Source organism: Rhamphochromis sp. 'chilingali', assembly GCF_963969265.1.
Source record: "Rhamphochromis sp. 'chilingali' genome assembly, chromosome: 16".
Classification (NCBI taxonomy): Eukaryota; Metazoa; Chordata; class Actinopteri; order Cichliformes; family Cichlidae; genus Rhamphochromis; species Rhamphochromis sp. 'chilingali'.
Genome location: NC_137943.1, coordinates 20,808,993 through 20,830,621, shown reverse-complemented (window position 1 = coordinate 20,830,621; position 21,629 = coordinate 20,808,993). Strand labels below are relative to the sequence as shown.

Here is a 21,629-nt window from a genome sequence, read left to right as displayed (position 1 = left end):
AAATTTGTGTAAAGTTGCGAATAAAAATTTCCAATTAACTCTGTCAAATGCTTTTTCTGCATCTAGAGATAATATTATGGTTTCGATGTTTTTATCGTATGAGTAGTCTATTAAATTAAGTAATCTACGAGTGTTTGTTGAGGAGTGCCGACCTTTTATGAAACCAGTTTGGTCAGGATGAATTAAGAGGGGGGTCATTTTCTCTAATCTCTTTGAGAGAGCTTTGCAGATTATTTTAAGGTCTACATTTAAAAGAGAAATTGGACGATAGCTTGAGGGAAATAAAGGGTCTTTGCCTGGTTTTAGCAGGAGACTAATGTTGGCAGAATTCATATTTGGTGGTAGTCTGCCCTTTTCCTCGATTTCCTGCAACATGCTGTGGAATACTGGTGCCAAAATTGTCCAGAATTCTTTGTAGAATTCTGCAGGGAAGCCGTCTGGACCTGGAGCCTTATTATTGGGCATACTTATCAGGGCTTCCTGGAGTTCACTTGGTGTCAGTGGCGAATCCAGTTCCATTGCTTGACTGTCTAGTAATTTTGGAAGAGTTACGTTGTCAAGAAACAGATCAATTTCATTTTTAGATGGGTTTATTTGTGGTGAGTATAAAGTTTCATAGAAATCCCTAAAAATGTTGTTTATTCTTCCAGGATCATATATTGTGTTCCCCGATAAATCTTTAGCAGCACATATAGTTATTTTTTCTTTCTTTATTTTTAGCTGGTTAGCTAGAAATCGACCTGATTTGTTACTGTGTTCAAAATTCTGCAAGCGAAGTCTTTGTATAAGGAATTGTGTTTTTTTTATTAATAGTTTCATTTAATTCTAGTTTTGTTTTGCATATTTTGTTCAATGTTTCCTGATCTTGGTGGGACGCGTAGGCTTCTTCTAGTGATTTGATGTTTTTTTCTAATTCCTGAATATTTTTGTTTTCTTCTTTCTTTTTGTGTGATGAGAAAGAAATTATTTTACCTCTCATCACAGCTTTCCCTGCTTCCCATAGAACAGAAGCAGATATTCCGGGAGTGTCATTAAAGTCTAAATATGAAGTCCATTCCTTTTTAAAGTATTTAATAAAGTCTTCGTCTTTAAGTAGTGATATATTAAATCTCCAGTTTTTACTTGGCGTAGTATTATTCTTGTGCATTAGTGTTAAAGATACAGGAGCATGATCGCTGACAGCTATAGGGTGAATCTCAGTGTCTGAAATGTCACACAGCAGTGAGCTGCTGACCAAAAAATAATCCAGACGAGAGTAAGAGTGATGAACATGCGAGAAAAAAGTATATTCCTTACTGGTGGGGTGAAGAGAGCGCCATGCATCGCAAAGACCAAAGTCGTTCATATACTGTTTGATTATATTTGTGGACTGCCAATTACGCTGAGTTCCTGTTGTGTTGAGCCTATCCATTTCTTCATTTAGTCCAAGGTTGAGGTCACCGCCAAGAATGAGTGTGCAATCAAGGTGTTCAGAGAGTGCACTAAAAAAACCGTGGAAGAATGAGGGTTCATCAACATTTGGACCATATATACTAACAATACATAGTTTTTTGTTCAATATTGATAGTTTAATAATTAGAAATCTACCCTCTGGATCTATAACTGTATCGAGTACTGTAAAATTAACATTTTTATGTATTAAAATTGCTACTCCCCGTTGTCTAGAATTATAACCGGCTGCAAACACGTTAGGAAACTCAGGTGTTTTAAGTTCATTTAAACCTGTGACAGGTTTGTGAGTTTCTTGTAATAAAACAACATCTGCCTGTAGTTTTTTAAGCTGGTTAAATATTTTTAACCTCTTTCCTCTGGTGCCAGCTCCATTTACATTCCATGTGACAAACCTCAGCATGCCCTTAATTGTGCGTGTATGTCTAATGATGTATGCTGGGTGTTTCATTTAGACAGGTGGAGAGAATATGGAAACATCCCTTGTTTGTAAATAGAAAGGGAAAAAGAAGTGTGGTGAGAGACTCCATAAGTCTGACTATGTGTGTGAATATTCACTAATACGAACAAGCGTGGCTTGCTTATGTGTCCTGCAAGTCTGTGCGTGCTGTGAGGCTGTTGTGAATGTGCTGCCGTTGAGCTGATGTGTTTGCGTGATCGTGTTGTGAAAATATGGAGAAATAGAGGGTGTTGTTTGTAGGTGAGTGGGGAAGTAGGTGACCATAGCAGTGAAAGACAAGAGAAAGAAAGAAACCACATGAACTGTGAGCGACAACAAAAAAAAAGAAACGAAACGGAAACATTCCAATTAAAGCAATGACGGAGGGTGACGGTGTTATATCTGCTATGACATCATATTGATATTACTAGCTTAAACTCATGTTAAAGGAGAGAGTGTGAATGAATAAGAAAAGAGTGTAGCGGGTTCTTATCTGGAGTGCAGTTAATATAACCACGGTGTGGTGCCGAGGTCGCGGTAAAGCTGTCCGTCCACGTAGAGCCGGTCCACGGCGATGACAGCACGGGAGCCTTTCTGGATGAAGTTACACCCAATTTCTAACCAGGCACTATTTGTGCTACATGAAATCTCTAAACATCAGTCACTGTGCCTTGTGTGCCCACACCTAACCGAGGTGCTGCACTGTGTGTGCTCTCAGTCTGCCTCTCTGCTTTTGCTTCACTTTCATACCTTTTACAAATTAATACTTGCTTCTGAAATTGCTACCTTTTGTCTGTGGCCACAGGGCAAAATAATATAATCTAGTTAGTGAAAAAGCCCTTAAATGTTTGTTCTAATCAGTGAGTTTAAATGCATTACTCCTCTCTTGGGCATTGGATCTTTGCTATAGAGCAACAGAGTGGGGGAAATAATGGATTTCTTGCTGTTGGAACCTGGTGTTAGTATGGAGCGAGTCACTGTGTGACCAAATAATTTTTCATACATTGATTTTGAATTTAATATACAGTGAGGTGAGCAACAGAGAGTGAGGGAAGGATCAGAATCATCAGCCTCATGAGAGCCACAGGAGGCCAGTTTTTGGTTTCAGTTTTTGGGGCATGTATTCTTACTTTACATTCAATGTTTCACTGCTTTTTTACAGCCTTAAAATGTTTTGCGCACACTCAGCATCATGCTTCTTTGCTTCAAGATGATGAAATCACAAGAACACAGTCTTTATGGTTTTTTCCCCCCTTTTCTTTATATAATGAAAAGGGGGGAAAAGGGGCTTTTATACTTGTGTTGGAGGTATAGTCATGGATGATGCTCTAACCACTGGAAGTATGAGGCTGAGTGGAGATGGCTCAGTGACACTGCACTCTGATTGAGTGGAGTCACTGAAAACACCAAAAATAACACATTTATACCTCAAACAACAGAGAGAATCGTGTAATTGGGGCGATCGTGGCTCAAGAGTTGGGCGTTCGCCTTGTAATCGGAAGGTTGCCGGTTCGAGCCCCGGCTTGAACAGTCTCGGTCGTTGTGTCCATGGGCAAGACACTTCACCCCTTGCCTACTGGTGGTGGTCAGAGGGCCCGGTGGCGCCAGTGTCCGGCAGCCTCGCCTCTGTCAGTGCGCCCCAGGGTGGCTGTGGCTACAATGTAGCTTGCCATCACCTGTGTGTGAATGTGTGTGTGAATGGGTGGATGACTGGATATGTAAAGCGCTTTGGGGTTCTTAGGGACTAGTAAAGCGCTATATAAAATACAGGCCATTTACCATTTACCATTAATTGTGCATGATGGACTGAAAAATCAACAGTAGCACATGAAGCTGAAGGACTTAAGAGCGGGTATTCTAGTGCACAGAGGGTATTTATACCCAACTTGGATAGGATATAATTTCTCCATCCTAATAAGATTAGGATGGCAGATCTGAGACATCCTGTTTTGTAATTTGGTTTTTACAGCACGTGTTGTAGATTTAAGCAGTATGGAGGTGTAACCTCAGTAAGCGCTCGTTGCTATATGCGCTTGCTGTCGTCAGTTTGCATGTTTGCCGGAACTTTCGTGCGATCAGCACAAGATTTACCTCACAGAGGCAACTTGTAGTGGGAAAAATAACCTTCACACACATACTCTCCTCACGCTGAGAGTTTTACTCTCAGTAGCTGACACCACCTCCTGAGATAACTGCAGAATAATCTAATTCTTGTAACTTTCTCTCAGGAGTGCATTCATCTGTGTGGCGTATTGACCGATGCATTGCTCGCTTTCAGAGGGCCTGTGAGTCAGACCCATAACGCATGTGTTAATACGCGAGTCTTCAGTTTCACCAGCATGGTAAGGTAACACCATGGCAGTATTTGACTCAGGAAAGGGGTTGTTTTCTTGACTTACCATGACCTCTGCTTTTTTTTTTTTTCTTAACTTTTCCACTTGAAGAATGCCAGAATATGTGTAACTCAATGCCACTTTTACACCTCAATGAAAAAAGTTACACTTCTCACTGATATTCTTATGATGGTTCCTATGTTCCTATGACTTTAGCACCCACAAAAATATGGTGTTGTAGTGAAAACATTGCATTTTGTTTTATTTATTATTTTTTAAACTCCAGCTTCATTTGTTTAACCATGGCAACTCGTAAAAATCTGCTTCTTTAAACTCAGTGATGCTTCTCTTGATGCTTCTTCAAAAGCAACAGTAGTGAGCAGCAGTTATACAAAGATACTGACGAGAAACCAGCTGGTGATGTCAGTGATGCTTCACCCAATTGCATTTAACAATTTAGCAGAAAAACCTCTAATAATTTTTTCCTGTGGAGTTTCAGCTGACTAACAGCATCATGCACTGTGGTGATGCTTATCAAAGAGAAGCTGAATCTTTGAAGTACTCTAATTCATTGCGATAGTCTTTTCTCTCGTGTCGGTTTCTGATAAGATTAAGTCTGTGCAAAATTCAAATGCAAACAGTCTTGAGAATGACCAATATGAACATTTTTTTTATTTAAGCATTGGAACTAGAAATTGTTGGACCTAAGACCAACAGTGTATTATAATCTCAACATTGCTAGAAGTCAGGGACACGCTGATTGATTGTCAGCTCTGTGACGAGTTTGAGTCCTATGCAGTCTTTTTTCATCAGTTACCCGCTGTATCAATATTGTGGTGCAGACTTCTTTGCGGGCAATATGCTTGGAATCCCAGAGCACCTCCGTTGAGTTGACATGTGAAAATTCTCAGCTATGCAGATGCCTTTGCCATTGACCGACAGTTCAGCTCAGCCCTACCCCCACTGTTAGCGAACGGATTGAATTTCAAATATACAGACTCTTCCAGTCTCATTCTGTCCTTTTAAATGCAACAACAAATTAGGTCGGTAGACAGTTCCAAGTCAATTCCTTAATTACTGTGGGCACAGAGAGTAGGATTTCACACGTGATTCAGTTGTTTGCGTAATTTGGAAGCGGTTCAAATTTTGGGTAGGAATACTCCCCTGGCACATGGCTTATGGCTAAGAGGAGGCTGGATTTCTTAAAAGGACCTTTATTAGTTTCATTGCAAAACTCAGGGGCTTATGGGTTTGTAAGTATGCAGTTCACAGCTCCAGATTTTCCAGCAATAAGTAAAAAATCCTTACACTGCAGTACAGGGGGAAATCTCAGCCAATTTAAATTCAGATAACAGTGGGTGGATGGGTTTTTCTCTGTGTTAAATTGGTGGCATTTAAAGACAAGCCCCTCTCAATGCGGTTAAAAAGTTATAGTTTGAGTCATCACAGATCTCAAGTTTGAGTGCTTCGTATAAGATACTTGTTGGTCGTGGAGAGATTTAATGAATGTTTTCAGACTGACATTTACAAAAAGTACCGTTCATTGTGTAGTGAAGGTCAGACACATGATTAATTTCAAGTTTTGTCACAAATTATTTTGCATGAATTCTTCTTCCAGCATTATAGCTTATTGCTCATTGGTTAAGGTTCACTGTGTCTCTCTTTGCTAGACTGTGATTAATGTGGCCCTATTAATGTAATGAATAGAAATAAAATATTGCAAAAATTAATTACATTTAAAATATTTTTTTTTATATAATTTGGGTTATTTTATTGGTACAGGCAGTTTTTTTATTACAATTATTTGTTGTTTTATTTTGGTGGATTCAGTTACTATTAAATATTTAAAATTGCAAAGACACCAAAAATATTGAATTAGTGCACTGTATGAGTCCCACAGCGGATGATGGTGCATAGTTGGCACTCAGTCATTGAACTGTCTGCATCCATATGTGGACTAACTTCAATGGATGCAATATTTAAAATGTAATCCTTAAACATGTAGCATGGTGTATGATCTCCATATACACTGACTATTATTCAGAGCTTTATTGTTCCATATTCGAAGTGTATTTATACAAAATGTCCTTGTGTGATGTAGCTGTATTCATGGCTACAGAAATGCTATACTATACTTTAAACATGATGCAATGAAGATTTAAAATACATCAAAAATAAATGAAGGTAATAAATTTACCTTCTTTTCATAAAATCATTTCAATTCTATCTCATTTTAAAGAGATATGCACGTGTCCTCTCTCGTGGGAAATTGTGTTTCTTTGTAAAAAAAACAAACAAACAAGCAATTATTTAAGTAAGAAACATATATTTCAACCAGCCATTTTTACAACAAAGAGAAAACAAAATATACCAACAAGTGTGGCAGTATTGTTTTTGTCGAGGGTAAGGGTTAGTCTCAGTCTTGCATTCAATCATACATACTCCCATACAAGCATTTGGAGTGATAGCTGATTGTATTGAGCTGACCTGATGGGCAAGGAAGGCTGTTTATTATAGTGAGAAATAAATGATGTAGACATTAGGGTCTACATCATTTATTTAGCGTGCTCTTACTCACTGCTTTAAGCTACATTAGCCATTACAAACACAATACACTGACTGAATAACTATCCGATTTTTGACAAGAAAGAAGCATACCTATAATGAATAAGATTTACCCGTTGTTATTGTCTGTCTTTTAGCGGAGTTCAATAGTAAATCAGACGGGTGCTTTTTAAAGATAAAAATGTAAGTTTTAAGGTTTCTGGGGGGGCAATTAAGCTTATCTGATCTGCAATGGAAAATATTGGTTTCAGTTTAGAGCATATGACAGGACAGACGTTGTTTTGTCTGGGATGAATTTGAAAGGGATCGATATCAGCTAGAGAGAAAAACTCTGAAAACAGTATTGATATGTAAAGGATCAGCTGTCCTTTAATTCATCACTGCACTGCAACAGTAGGTGCATTTTAATTCAAAGATGTGAGCCTTTTCCCATTGTGCAACAATTCAAACTTAGTTTAAGGTTCGAAGGTTCAGAACTGGACTGAGTGGCTGTCTCCTTAAAAATAAAGTGGTCAAAAATATATATTTCTTTATGTGCAGCACAGCTGTTGCTTTTATCTCTATTAGCTTATTTTTACTTTCTATTGCTGTTTTCTGGTGAAGTACCAATTTGATATTTAGATTGATTATTGCTCCAATCCTGACTGAAAGAACAGTTTGTCAGTGACAAAATGCTACATGGGGTTGATCTCGTCAGAGTTCAGTTTCGTGCTTACTTTGCAGCAATTAAACCAGCTTTTCTTTGTAAGCTTTTTAAAACATGTGTTCAAGTGAGTTTACACCAATGAAAACCTCGAAGAGTGTCTCTTTCTTGGCCACATGCTTTTACTTTTGTTATTGCCAATCTTCACTTGTGGCTTGTGTGTGACAGGATGACAGAAAAGTGCAGTAATGAGTCTCAGACTGGGCTGTAATGAGTCTAAGTCAAAAAGTTTGGTTAAAAATGTTAATAGATTTTCATTTTTTTATGTATGACCCGTGGACTTTGGCTATTCTAATAGTAAGCACAAATTCAGGGAATTGATATTCTTGGATCTGTTTATTTTTCACATATTCTTTTACAAAGTCAGTAAACTAGCGTTGAAGTCGAGCTCATAACTGAATGATGAGTTTTGTCATTGCAATATATATAAAACACATAACAATGCAGTGAGAATAATATTACAGCAATCCCAAAAGGTTCATTCTGTTCATCTGGACGTAGCGTTTTCAGTTTCTCCCACTGAAAACGCTACGTCCAGATGAACAGAAACAACCATGCAGCAACTAAAAGGTATGTTATAGTTAGCTTTAGGATTCAAACTTAATTGTCATTACACATGTATGAACATGTACAGGATAACGAAATACAGTAGATAAAAGGGCTGCAGGTCGGACTCGAATCCGGGCCGGCTGCTCTCGGCCACGTGCCATATGGTTGGCTGCACATCCAACTAAGCTAAATCTGCACCCATGTTTGTGAGTCTATTATGGTTCACTTTGGTCCAAGTGATGTTATCAAACAGCGAGTCCTAGGTTATGAGGGGACATCCACATGCTACCAAATTTTCTGTGACCGTAACAACATTAAAATTCAGCTATTAGATAAGTGCCATTCAGTCAGGCTTTAGTGAAGTATCACAAGACCTCCAGCTTCCCATGTTCACAACAGAGTATAATCACCACTTAAAGTAGGAACACATGCAGATGAACAGATAAGCCGACAAAGGACAGGAAGAGAGAGAAAACCTGCAGTCGCACACATACACGCTCAAGCACAAACAGACCTAAAGTAATGCTTTCAAAAGAAAACATATAATTAGACAAATTAAACCATTACTTGACAAAAACTCAGCACCATGACAATCCTGACTTTTTTTCTGTTTTGCCACCGACCTTTTATTCACAGTTTCAAGTAATGTTTAGTGAAACAGGAGCGTGGTTCGAAGGCCTCAGCACCATTGGCCTTGTAAGAAAGTGTGGACGGCTCATGCTGACAGGTCAGCTGCAGGCCTCTCAGCTGGAGTACAGCACAAACAGTGTAGCCTGTGTCTGCTTTAATTTTCCCTGCTAAATAAAGTGCATATTATTCACGTGCATTAATGTTAGTGTTTAAAAAATACATTAAATCCTTAAATGTTTTACTAAAGAGATCCTCTGTATATGTTTATCGCCAATAAGTCCGCAATAAAATATATCTGCATTTCATTTAAAGGTTTTATAGAATCAGAAAACCCATTCAGGCATTTTCTAGTGAAGTTAAAATTTGAGAAATTAGATAAATGTTTTAATGTATTTAGAAAATTCAGGAGTATGAATTACGGCTTTATTGAAAATGCAGTTTGAATTTTATTCAGTCTTTCTTAATAGTTTGTGTTTTTGCTGTATAGGTATTTTTCCTGGAAGCCTTGTCAGTTTTTATTTCAACTCTTACAACTGTATATGCAACACAAGATTATTTTAATTATCATATTGCAGGTCATGAAAATTTACTGCTGTCAGATTTGATTATTATCATTGTATAAATGCAGAAATATGAAAAAATGCACATTATGTAGTCTTGATCTAGAAATAATTCCACTGCATTTAGTGTGGTTACATAGGTGTTAATTACATTCTGAATACGTATTTGATATTGATTGTTATTTTATTAGCGTGGAGTATAATTCTTACACCCTGTGTGGTTCTATTCAATTTGAGAGCATGACTTTTCCTTTGCTTTTGATTTGAAATTATTGACTGCCCTGAAAAGCACTTCAATCAAGGTGACCATCTGCAAGAGGTTCACTCTAAGTGGCCCCCTTCAGCAAATCAGAAGAGTGCAATATTAACAGGCAAAGAGAGACACCTTGGGTGATTAAGCTATGTCCAATTAGTCCACAATTTTGGAGCTTTTTATTGGGAAGGCAGTTATGATGAGGGGTCTTATGCAAAAAGTGCCCTTGTCCTAGTTCTTAGCGGGCAGCGGGCCCCTTGGTGTCCCTTTGGTTAACAGTGGAAAGGGGCTGATTGAAGTGCTGTCCTCTATATGTGTTGTCTTTTTGTATTCATCCCCTTCCTCACTAAAATTATAATAATTCATAGTTATTCAAGGTAGACTGTGAAAATTCTAGCATGTCCATAAATTACTTTTAGTCTTATTAAAAGGATAAGCTGTCTTACCCTTTTCACCAAGACAAAGCTTTCTTGCCTCAGTATATCTGTCTGTCTGTCTGTCTGTCTCCCTCCTCCTTTACCCAGCCCTACCTGACTGTGTTAAACAGACAGTATTACATTGTTTGGTGTTGACACATTGTCTGCATTACATGCAGCATGCATGCTGAGATTGCTCAGTGGTGTTTCACACTCATTTGGAATTGTAAAAGTTGGCTTTGTGATACTAATTGAAAAACTCCCTGTAGGCATAATATTGACAGCGAGATAGACAAGGCTCTGCGTATTATGTGAATTCACTGTTAATTATGGGATCAAGCAGCAAAACAAATATAGCAGTAGAAAAGATGCTGATATGAGTGAGTTGACTTGAATGAAAAACACTCACTGGACAGCTGGACAACTCATCTGAGTATTCTCACTGTCATCATTCATTGATGAAACTTTTTCATAAATGCCTGAATAAACTTACCTTTAGAAAGTTTTGAGATGTTTCAAAGTTTAACCTGTGACTTTTATTCTTGCTAAAGTATGTAGTTTTGTGGGGAGTCTCATTTAAAAATGGATGAGTCTGTCCATGGTAATAAATATTGCATAATCCTACTTTCTGCAACCTCACATAGTTAGCCTTGCCCTACAGTAATTGTAAAAACTATTTGCAGGTATATGATTGGATTGACCCACAAACCTGACATCATTCATTACTGTTACAGATGACAAAAATGGAATAATCAGTTTTGACTGATTGAAGCCTGTTTTCAGTCATGCATTTAATCCCTACTAATGTTTTACATCAGCTGATGTTATTTAAAGGGGTAATAGCTGTAATGCCAAGCTGTGACTGAGATGGTCTCATAATCCATTAATGCCGATCTGCACTATAAAGCCACATATGTAAGGTCTGAAAAAACACATCCAAAATAAGCCTTTTATGGGTTTTAAATCTACTTTAAAATGTATATTTTAACCTATAATCCTCTTATTTCATGCATAAAGTTGCATTTATGGCAGTGCATCATTCTGCTATTGAGGCCCAGTGACCTGTGAGCGTTGTTTTGTTTGTTTCATCAGTTGCTTTGTGACATCCGTTAAGACATTATGAAATGTCTACTGCATTTGACTGTTGCATAACCATTAGTTGTTTTTAAGCTTTTGATGAAAATTAAAATAGTGCATTTATATTGCTTTGCTAAAGCAACAGTCTGTAGTTGCTGTATTAAATCACTTATATAATGCAAGAATGATCCCTTTTTAATTTGTGAGAACAACAGTCACAGCTATCTGCCTTGTGTGCAGCCTCTCGGAGTACACACAATGTTTCCATCAAGGACAAAAGTGCTGTTCTTCAGGCTTACGACCAGAGCAGGGTATAATTAGGAACTAAATGCTGCTTTAAGTCAGAATGTGGTCTGCGAGCATTTCCAAAGGACAACCAGTCTTGTGGTTTGTGGTTTTTATCATCAAATGCAAATTGCACAGTTGAAGAGGAGTGGCACTGACTCATAGAGTTTATAATATCCAGGAACCTCATCCGCTAAAACATTCATGCGGCGCAATATGTCAAAAGTAACATATTCATGTTTTTTCCAGATAGTAGACAGCCCATTAAACACTAGATTCAGCGAAGTTATAATTTTCTAGAACCTTACTATTTTGTGAAGAAAAAACATGCAGGAAAGTCCAAAAGCCCTTGGGATCAAATTTTGAGCACATGCCAACAACAAGGAAGTGAATGTTAGCCTATGGTGTAAAGAATGGCAAATGACCAAAACAAGTACATAAAACAAACATTCAGCTGTATTCCTAAAATTGAGACGTTTCACAGCAACCAGAGTAAATATTATATGTGTAGTATTTATCATTCATGTGATGAAGTGTGATCTGGAATGGAAAGCCTTACTTATGACCATTACCTAAAAAAAACCCTTATCTTCGCACAGGGATTGTCTAACAGAGAAGCATTATTGGATGTCTCTGAACTTATAGAAAAATTAATATGGTTCCCACTGAAAACACTGCCAGAGTTGTGATGAGAGGTTCTATGTTGACAGTGAAAACATCTGCAAACACTGAACTGAAATAACACAGAATACGTGTCCAGTGCTTTTAAAGTCATGTGAAGTTTGGCCTAAAATAATTCTAATAATAGTTATAGAAATTTTGTTTCAGAGTTTCTTCTGCTTTCATGGTTGTTAAGGTTTTACCCACAATTTTGGTAGTATTTTTAAATATGAAATCACTGTAACCAATGAGCTCATATATGCCACTGCTACAGTAATCCTAGATACACTTGGGTATAAGATCAGGAATGCATATAGAGAAAGCCCTTATGGAAAGGTAGGCTGGAAGCCAAAATCAGGGAAACTTGAAAGGATGTTATAAAAGTTATGAGATGTGGGTACTGGATGGATGGGAATGACAAAAAATGTCCATAATTGGGGGCTCTACAAACTACCAAGCAAAGGCTTATAACTATGGTGACTAGGCTGAAGAGATACACCAGAGAAGCAAAGGCCAAGAGAATAAATGGTCTGTTTGCCAAAGATCCAGCAGCAACCTCCCAGAAAAAGAACCAGTTAACAACACAAAGGCAAAAATCTTATAAGGTGTCTCAAGAATGAAATGCTGATAGCACCAGGATCTGATATCCACACCAACTGGCTGAAGAAGTGGTACTCCATCAACAAACACCTGGCAACACAAAGAAGCAGGCTGCTAGTAGCAGGTACTCATCTTGACTTGCTAACACAATCATGAAAGATCCCTGCAAGTTTATGACACCATGAAACTACCATGCCAACTAGCTCTCTCTCTAAAACATGGAAGCTCCTCTAAGGCATCATAGCAACCAAGCTGAGTAGGCTTGACATGAGTTAACATATAAGCACAGCTCAGAAGGCATTGAAAATAATACCAGAAGGCCAAAACACCAACTGCTGGTTAATAGAGCACTACACCAGGGCTGTAAGACCAGGAAGACTAATCTCAGCACTGTCTGGTTGGACTACAAGAAAACCTACGACTCAATGCCCCACACGTTGATAGTGGAGTATTTGGCACTATACAAGGTAAAGTGTGTTCATAACATCAATCAGGAACTCAGTGGAAGACAACATTTGAGGCCATTTGGCTGGATAGGTGTGGCTGGAAAATTGCAAAGAGAGGTATCGTGATCAAGGCTGAAGGGGTTAAGATATCAGAAGGTATAATAGCAGATATACAGGACAGCTACAAATACATGGGTATCCTATAAGCCAACAGGGTCCGCAATAAAGATCCATGAAGATCAACCCCAGTCAAATATCTCAGTAGGTAAGATAGATCCTGAGAAGGTAGCAGTAGGAATAAGAGCTGAACTATCAATACATATGACCTACCACTCATCAGACTGTTACTCAACTGGAATAATAAGCTGGCCACAGGAGAACATAAATGCCACTGATGTCAAGACATAAAAACTCCTTACAACATATGGTGCTTTTTACCCAAAGTCCAACACGCGGAGGCTTTACAGCCAACAGAAAGTAGGAGAGCAGAGCCAGAATCCAGGAAGAAAGATGAAAAATCAATGAATGCTTTAGAAAGATGACCCCAGGGATAAGCTGCTCTAAGATTTCCTCAGATATCTGAAGACACAACAGTGATGAGAAACTATCATGGAATACCAAGCCACTGCATTGGATATATCATGGACTGATTGAAGAAGGGGTTGACATCAAGTAATCTGACTAGTGGCTAGAAAAGCACAAAAAACAGGGAAGTAACAGGGGCTGAAGGAACAACTGGAGCAGATGTGAAAGGTAAAGACCAAAGTGGCCCCACAATGATAGGAGCAATAAGACCAATAACGCCCAAGCTGGAAGAGTGGCTCCAGCAGATTCCAGGCACATCAGAGGCAGCTGTGCAGTAGAGTACAGTTCTAGGAATAGCTAAGATGTTGATGCATTTTTACTCACCTTCACCAAAGAAATTACTCACAAAAATATATATATTTAACAATTGTGCAGACTGAATTTTGAGCCAGCTTCACCTAACATATATTTATAAACATTCATTTATATTAAATCAAAAACTCTTCTTGATTTGAAAAAAAAAAAAAGCTCATAGCTAGTTTATGTAGTGTCTGTTTACCTCCATGCATTGAGTGGTTGCTTTGGAACTTTTGGTCTTGTGGATTTATTTTTTGTTTATTGCTAAAAAAAAGTAAAAAAACAAACATTCTGGCCAATGATAATTTCTTGCAGATCATTAATAATCCTTTCTCTTCGACTGTTGTCTTATTAGCGTAAACTGGATATAACCCCAACTCCACAGAAATGTTGGCTTTTCATAAGCCTTTTAAACAATAACACGGGGACAGTCTGATGTTGAAAAAGAAGATAAAAATGCACACCTTCGATACTGAAAGCTAAAATCTGCAGTGTCTAGTTCAAGTGTAAATGCTGAAATGGAGCACCGGAACATCTTTAACTATGGAAGAAGTTTTTCAGAGACCTACAACACCTTCTACATGCATGTAAAAAGCCAAAATGCATAGATGGGGCTCGTGTATAGACAGGATTTCAACAATTCAATTTTAACAAACTTCTGAAAGTAATCAAAGCTGTTGGGATGCATTTTTTATTGCCCACTGAGTTTAGCTTGAGGATAAAGTATATTAATTTTGGCAAAGGAATTGTCCCTACATTCAACTTTCTGGGAGATCAGTACAAAGTTCAAGCCACTTCGAAGCTGTAGTGTTTTGCTCAAAAATGCTTGCGTCTTTGCCGTCATGATTGGAACTCGCTTTATGTTGTGTTTTTGATAGAACTTTTTCATGGTCTGAGATAGTACTAATGAGATCACTGAGCTTTATTTTGAATCCAAATACACTGTTGACTCACTGCAGATAATTATACTCCACTGAATCCAGTGGTTTTTGTGGTTCATTTAAACTTTTTGGATACTCGAGTTTTTGTTTTGTTTTTTCTAATGAAAGTCTACCTCACAAGCTCCACCATTTGACTCTCTGATTCCGTGTAGGACATTACAGGAAATGACTTTGGTTAGCCACAACTTTCTTCAAAAAAAGAAAGAAGAAGAAATAAAAAGCGCAAAGCAGTCCGCAATGAAGGCTGTTGGTAATGCAGTGGAAACCCAGTGTCTCCACTCAATGTATGCATGGCGTCTAGCCATATGACACATTTCTGATGGACAGTTTATTAGAATTTTTTTTAACCTTTGGTGCAAACTATTTGAAAATCAACAAATGGACACTGAAAATATTTAACTGTCATGCCAGACAAATCAATCTCTGACAGATAAATACAACTTGCATTAATGACCAAATGCTGAAAATAGAAAACTAAAACTAAACTGTAAATGTGCCTTCACTCCCACACTGTATAATGTTAGCATTTCATCCTAGCGGTTAAACGCTCTCTTGACTGAGCACCCTAAATACAGTTCTCTCAATATTGGTCTTATATTCTTGCAGAGGGCTGCAGTTTAAGTCATCAAGCTGCAGTTTGCAAAGACAAATAGAAACTTGTGGTTTATCCAAGTGGAGTTTGTATTCTAGCGACCGGTGATGAAAACACACATATTTATATGTTGTGTATTTTTCTAATTCTCATTTTGGCACAAACTCAAAAGCATTTCACAAAAAGAATACTGTGTTTTGAATGCAATGCAGTAAATAAGAATGTCCACGTTTCTCCCTGTGAGAGGTGTGTTTACTTTGGAGGTTTGGACTCTGGCCAGTGGAGGAGGAATAGTTTTCAGAAATAATCACGGGGCATACATATTACCCAAGATTCTCCTCTTGAAATGGTAAATGATACTCCTCTATATCCCTGGATGCAGGAGTCTGGTTTTTAAGACAGAAAGCTGAAACTCCATGCCTCATTTTGGTTTACTGTTTCACAGGGGCTTAAACACCACTATAAAGGCTGGGATGTTTGTTCTTAATGTGCTGGAACAGCAGTCTCACTCAAATGGCAGAAATAACTTAGAGAAATTGCAATATTTCACACTGATTTGAAGTGTGTGGAAAAATTCAACATATATCAGCATAATGCATGCAATTATTTAAATGGTGAAAATACATTATGCAGCTTCAGCTAGCCTTGTCACTTATTCTCCAAATCTTATTCTCCCCAAAGAGCCCTCATTTGGTGTTTTACGGTGGTGATGAGGAAAATTATCTGCCAGTACAAATTCTCTCATAAGGCTATAACTACCTTAAAACCTGGTGCATGTTATTGCACCTTAATAACTATGCAGGAAGTGATCGCTCGTATCGGAAAAGAAATATATGATCTCAAGATAAAGCTGATCGTGATAACGCCTTCTGCAGCATAACAGTCCCCTTAATGTAGAGGTTAGACGTTCAGTGTTTTTCCTTTAATTTGTCACCTGTCCGCAAATAGAAAGAGTAATGATAGTGGTGTTATTCTTACCAGAATAACTTCCACATCCACTGTTTCTGATTACCTATTGGTCATTACCTAAAGTAAGACTAGGCAGCTTTTCAGATGAAAATAGTGTGAACGTCTCAGAAGCTGTCAGTGGAATATTCTATATTGGCTTAGTTAGTACAGTAAACAGGTAGTATCTATCCTTGTTCGCCTGCGGTAAAATGTTATTCCATCTGTGGTTGTTTACTGTGCAAAGCCATAAACGTCTTCATTCTGTAACCTTATTCAGTTCTCAGACTGGACATCCTTATTTCAGGGCTGAAAGTAGTGAAAATATTGATGGATTGAGGTATTGTGGGTTTGTATGGAGCAAACCCACAACGGCTTGGTATTTACAGTTAAATTTAAACCTCGTGAAGTTGCGTACTTCTGTTAGAAACAAAGTATACATGTCTTTGTTCCTATCTGTACTTATTTATTATATTTCTCATTATGAACAGGCACAAGAGACGGCTGAAAAAGTCTTGAAAAAGGTTATACAACAGTTGGTTCCTATACGGAGCTGTATTGCCAACTGCAAAAATATAAATACTTCTTAGTAGACTGTACATCTACTATAGTAACTGTTATAGTAAATAAGTACATTCTCTTAAATGTTGTACTCGGGAACCAGTGTAAAATTCTTGTAATTTATTTCAGTACTGCAGTGTTTCGGTACTGTCCTTTTTATGGTTGGTTCTCAACATTTATACTGCTGTTACTGCTGTAAAATTTCAGCATTTCATATACTTTAAATAAACACCACGGCAATTGGCTGTACTAAATTATAAATAAGAAGAATACAATATAAAATACTGTTGCAGAATGAGTAAGCTCACTTCCAGTATTTCTATACTCACAAAAAAGAGTATAAGAGTAAAAGTCTTATTACTAAAACTTATTTTTCATAAGATATTTTATCTATAGCTAGAGGCTTGAACACAAATATTAGAATGCAAACATCAGCTTTCATGTTGTTTCATGTGGCACATCAGACCAGGTAATGTTTTTCCAATCTTCTGTTGTCCAATTTTGTTGAGCCAGTGTGAATTATGGCCTCGGTATCCTGTTGTTAGCTGACAGGAGCTGTACCCAGTGCAGTCTTCTGGTGCTGTATCCATCTGCTTCAAGCTTTAACATGTTGTGCATTCGAAGATGCTCTTCTGCATACCTTGTTTGTAACAAGTAGTCATTTGAATTGCTGCTGTCTTCTATCAGCTCAAAGTAGTCTGGCCATTCTCCTCTGATCTCTGACATCAACATTGGATATTTTCTGTGGAGATCAGCAGGTTCTGAAATAACCAGGCCAGCCCATCTGGCACATTCAAATTCACTGAAATCACCTTTCTTTCACATTCTCATGCTCAATTGATAATGGCTACTTGGTTAAACACACTGAGTTGGTGCCATGTGATTGACTGATTAGATATAACAAGCATACCTTAAAAATAAGGTACACAAATTATTTAGTTAACATCTGTCTGAACAAATTAACAAATATTGTAGAGACTAAAATAAGATTTTTCAGGGCAACAAGAGAAAATCAATTATATTACTTATATTTAGAGATAGAATCAGGCATGATCATTATATCACAATGAGATTCGACAAGCAAGTCTCCACACCGCCTTTACTTTGTACCTGCAGCTATCTGTCCATGGTTATATATTCCATTGTGTCACGTTTAAAAAATATATATTCTAGATCCAAAATGACTGTGATAAATGTTTAGAAAGGTGAATTGTTTATGCATAGATTTACCTTGTTCTCCCTGCTGTCTCTTGCTCATCAGTAAAACAATTACTCGTTACTATTTGAAGTGTTCTGCTTCTTGCTTTCATAGAAGCAAAATTTGATTTCTTCACATCCAGACATGTAATTTGTGTCTGAAACTGACAGATGCAACTGCAGCCAGGCAGTCAGCTGCTCTGAGTAAACGTCTGTCTTTAATTTGCACTATTTGCTCTGGATCACTGGACCAAAAAAACAAGACTGTGTGTGTGTGGGGTTTTTTTAGCCGCACCTCCAGGCGCTCTGTACGGCATACGTGTTAGTTTATGTCTCATGGTGTGCGTCTTATAGTTTTGCTGCAGTGTGGCTCAGAGAACAATGATATTGCCTACATGACAGCATTAAATATCCTGGCGATCTAGCCTTTAGTTTAGGCGGCCTGTTTTTTCATTTCAACTCTTCTTGTCATGCTCTGTTAAAAATGAATGTTGTCGTTTTCAGTACAGTCACATTTGTCAATGCCCGAAGGTGATCCACAGGCAAACAGCAAGTCAGTCAGTGTGACCTATTAGAATGGAAAAAGTTTCCCTGACTGGAAAACCACACCTGCGTTACCACGTCACCCTCATATAAAACGTTCAGAACCTGAAAATATATAAGGGGTAAAAAAAAAAAACTGCATGGAATAAAATGTAATTTTTGTCAGTGTTAAAATTTTCCTCATGTCGATCAGTTTACCGCTGGAATAAGCCTGCATGCTGCGAGTGAAACTGATGCTGTTGAGTCAGGGAAGTTTAGCTTTCATTTTATCACAATAAGACTGATAGAACTCTTCAATGAATCCACTGATGTGGTCAAAGTACGGGACTTTCTAATATTTATCCACTGTATTACTGTCACTCATATCCGGTGAATTTTGGAGGTAGGAAACTGGATTTAATTTTTTTCTCCACAGCACCAGGAGCAGGGTTCCAGACAGTTTGACAGTTTTGAAGCAGCTGTAAAGAGAAATTAATGTCTAAGTCTGAACTGATTTTCATGCTCATTTCAGATCCAGAGGAGAGTCTACATCTGCAGCGAAATATTTACACTTTTATGTTGTTCTTGTCATTTTAACTGCCATGTAGCTGAGTTGTAATAGATGTTTTGTGTTGGAAATTTTCTTTGAAAGTATCTATTTTTCACACTATTCCTGTTTCCACTTCCATATCCTTCCGTTAACTCTGAGGCTTTCCCCCTGATTTGCAGGTTTACACTGATGATGTGCTGACAAAAGAGGAACAGTTAGAGTTTTTGTACAGAGCCAAGCAAAAATGTGAGGCCATCATCAAGGCAAAGCAGAGGATTCCTGGTGAGTACAGAAACAAATCTGTCAGTCTTTAGCCGTATGAGTGGCTTTGTGAGTCTGTAATGACAATACTGTTATTCTTCAGGGGGACTTGAACTTTCAGTATTGAATTTCATGGCAAAATGGTCAACAGCCACATAGGAGATTTAAGTAGGATTCATCATCAGGGGGCCGGAGGAATATCTGTATAAACCAGCATGGCTCTTTAATATTTGTTCACATATTCCATTGTGTGCTACAGCTGTGGATTGAGTGCAGTCATGTGAAAAAAAAATCACAGATCCCTAAATCCAGAATTAAACCTTAAATCGCCTGTAGGATGTCTTTTAGCTGGAGACTCATTTTTAACCTGGGGCTTGAAATGGATGTGCACCGCTTCTCTTGCAAAAGCTGAAATCTGTAAAAAACAACAAAAAACAAAAACTAGGTTAAATGGCATATCTGCACACCTGACCCCAGCCCCTTCCATTTTTTAGACTGGGGAAAGTGGTGAAAGTGGGGTGTGAGGGGTGGGGTGTGGGACATGTACGCACTTATCAAGGTGTGCTGTGGTTTAAAATAGGAACATTGCCTCCAGGTGTGCGTGTGCATGATAGTGCAGATTTGATTAACATTTAGCGCATGCACAGGACATTGTTTGCTTTTGGTTCATTGTTTACTCTGTTAGCAGGATTGTGATTCTCCTCATTCCAAAGCAGAGTAACAAAGGGATCACAGATTCAATGTTTGTCATGCAAATCACCCAGTAAAAGGGGTGTGTTAGAGAGATAACAGATACAAATCCATAAGTCGTCCCTAATAGCTTCTGTATATCGAATAACATGTCTTGTTTAGCTACAGATTATTATTACAAGATAACTAATAGCTAAAAACTGGAGGAAACTAATCAAGCAGAATGCGTGAAATTGAAATGGGATCATGCGTTTGGAAGGTGCCGCTTTATTTGCCTTTTATTATTGGTTTCCAATAGTGTGATGTTCCACTACCTGTTAAAGGTTTTTTAGTTAAAAGATTTCTGTCACAGGCACATTTGTCAAAGGCGTTATCACTTAAAAATAGTTTGGGGCTTTCCGCTTGTGAGGAAGCTCCCCAGTGAATTCTAGCTGAAGCTAGAGGTTCAATGTGGAGTGCAGTAAATCCCCCAGAGGCTGCACATGGCTGCCGAGCTGAAATATAATGTATGAGGCGGAGGATGCCATCAGACACGGGAGGTGTACCGAGAGAAGGCTGTGTATGGAGGGAGAAACCAATCAACAGTGAAGTTTACCAAGAACTGTGGAAGTAAACTGCATAACCAGCAACATGATGAACACAAGCTTGAAAGTAAAGAGTCCATCGAGACGCCATGTTGATTGAATGTGATTGGTGACTTGTTTGAGAGTGACTGTTGATTATAAGAGCTTAAACTAATCAACTGATGATGTTCATACTTCACCATAATAAGTAAATATTTAAATTAAAGGGACCGTTTTGCCTGTATTTCGCTGATATGTTAAAATCACGGCCCATTCTTGGAGCAGTTGCAAGACATTTTTTGTGAACTGTAAGTTGATGGTTACATTTAAAACCTCAGCTTTGTTTCCTTTGTCTTCTCTGTGGCTTTCCGAAGGCTGAGCTCGAAGGCAAACCTGGTCCTGGGGTGTTTTTCAATATTTATGGCTATCTGAAGAATGCCATTTTCCTGCAGACCCCAGCACACTGTATCGTCATGTGGTTGCTGTCATTCTCCCAGTTGATTGGAGAGGAATTCCACAGCCAAACCAATCATATTATTTTCTCTTTAACCCCAGTGCATTGTGGTCACATGAAATTCTTTGCCCTCCAAACGATACTCCTTGTAAATGAAACACATAATTAAAAACGTTTACTTCCTGGCTCAGAACACAAAAGCTATTGTTGACTGTTCCCTGTAGTTACATTACCCATGTGGTATGTCCCAACTTTTCATGGTTTTGATAAATATCCACTAGCTCAAATTAGATAAAAAAAAAAAGTCAGAATTGCTACTTTTGAGAATTGCAGAGGGCCGAGCAGCAGATTTTGTTTGCTTAGGGTTTATGTTCCAGCTCTTACAGCACGCTTAACAAGATGGCTATAGGCGCCAATGCAGAGGAGAGCAATCAGTGAAACATCAGAGATCTCGCAGACGAGAATCTATCCTGACATGTTGTAGTGACAGGAAAGGTTGGTGTCAC

General features: G+C 38.1%; 1 protein-coding gene across 1 annotated transcript in view; it reads left to right on the top strand.

The window, feature by feature from the left end:
* pth1r (parathyroid hormone 1 receptor) overlaps positions 1–21,629 on the top strand; it is a 49,466-nt gene that overhangs the window by 11,201 nt on the left and 16,636 nt on the right. Inside the window, exon 2 of the mRNA XM_080907776.1 lies at positions 19,335–19,437. Within this exon, the coding sequence (XP_080763902.1) occupies positions 19,335–19,437 (103 nt within the window). The remainder of the gene's footprint in view (positions 1–19,334; positions 19,438–21,629) is intronic.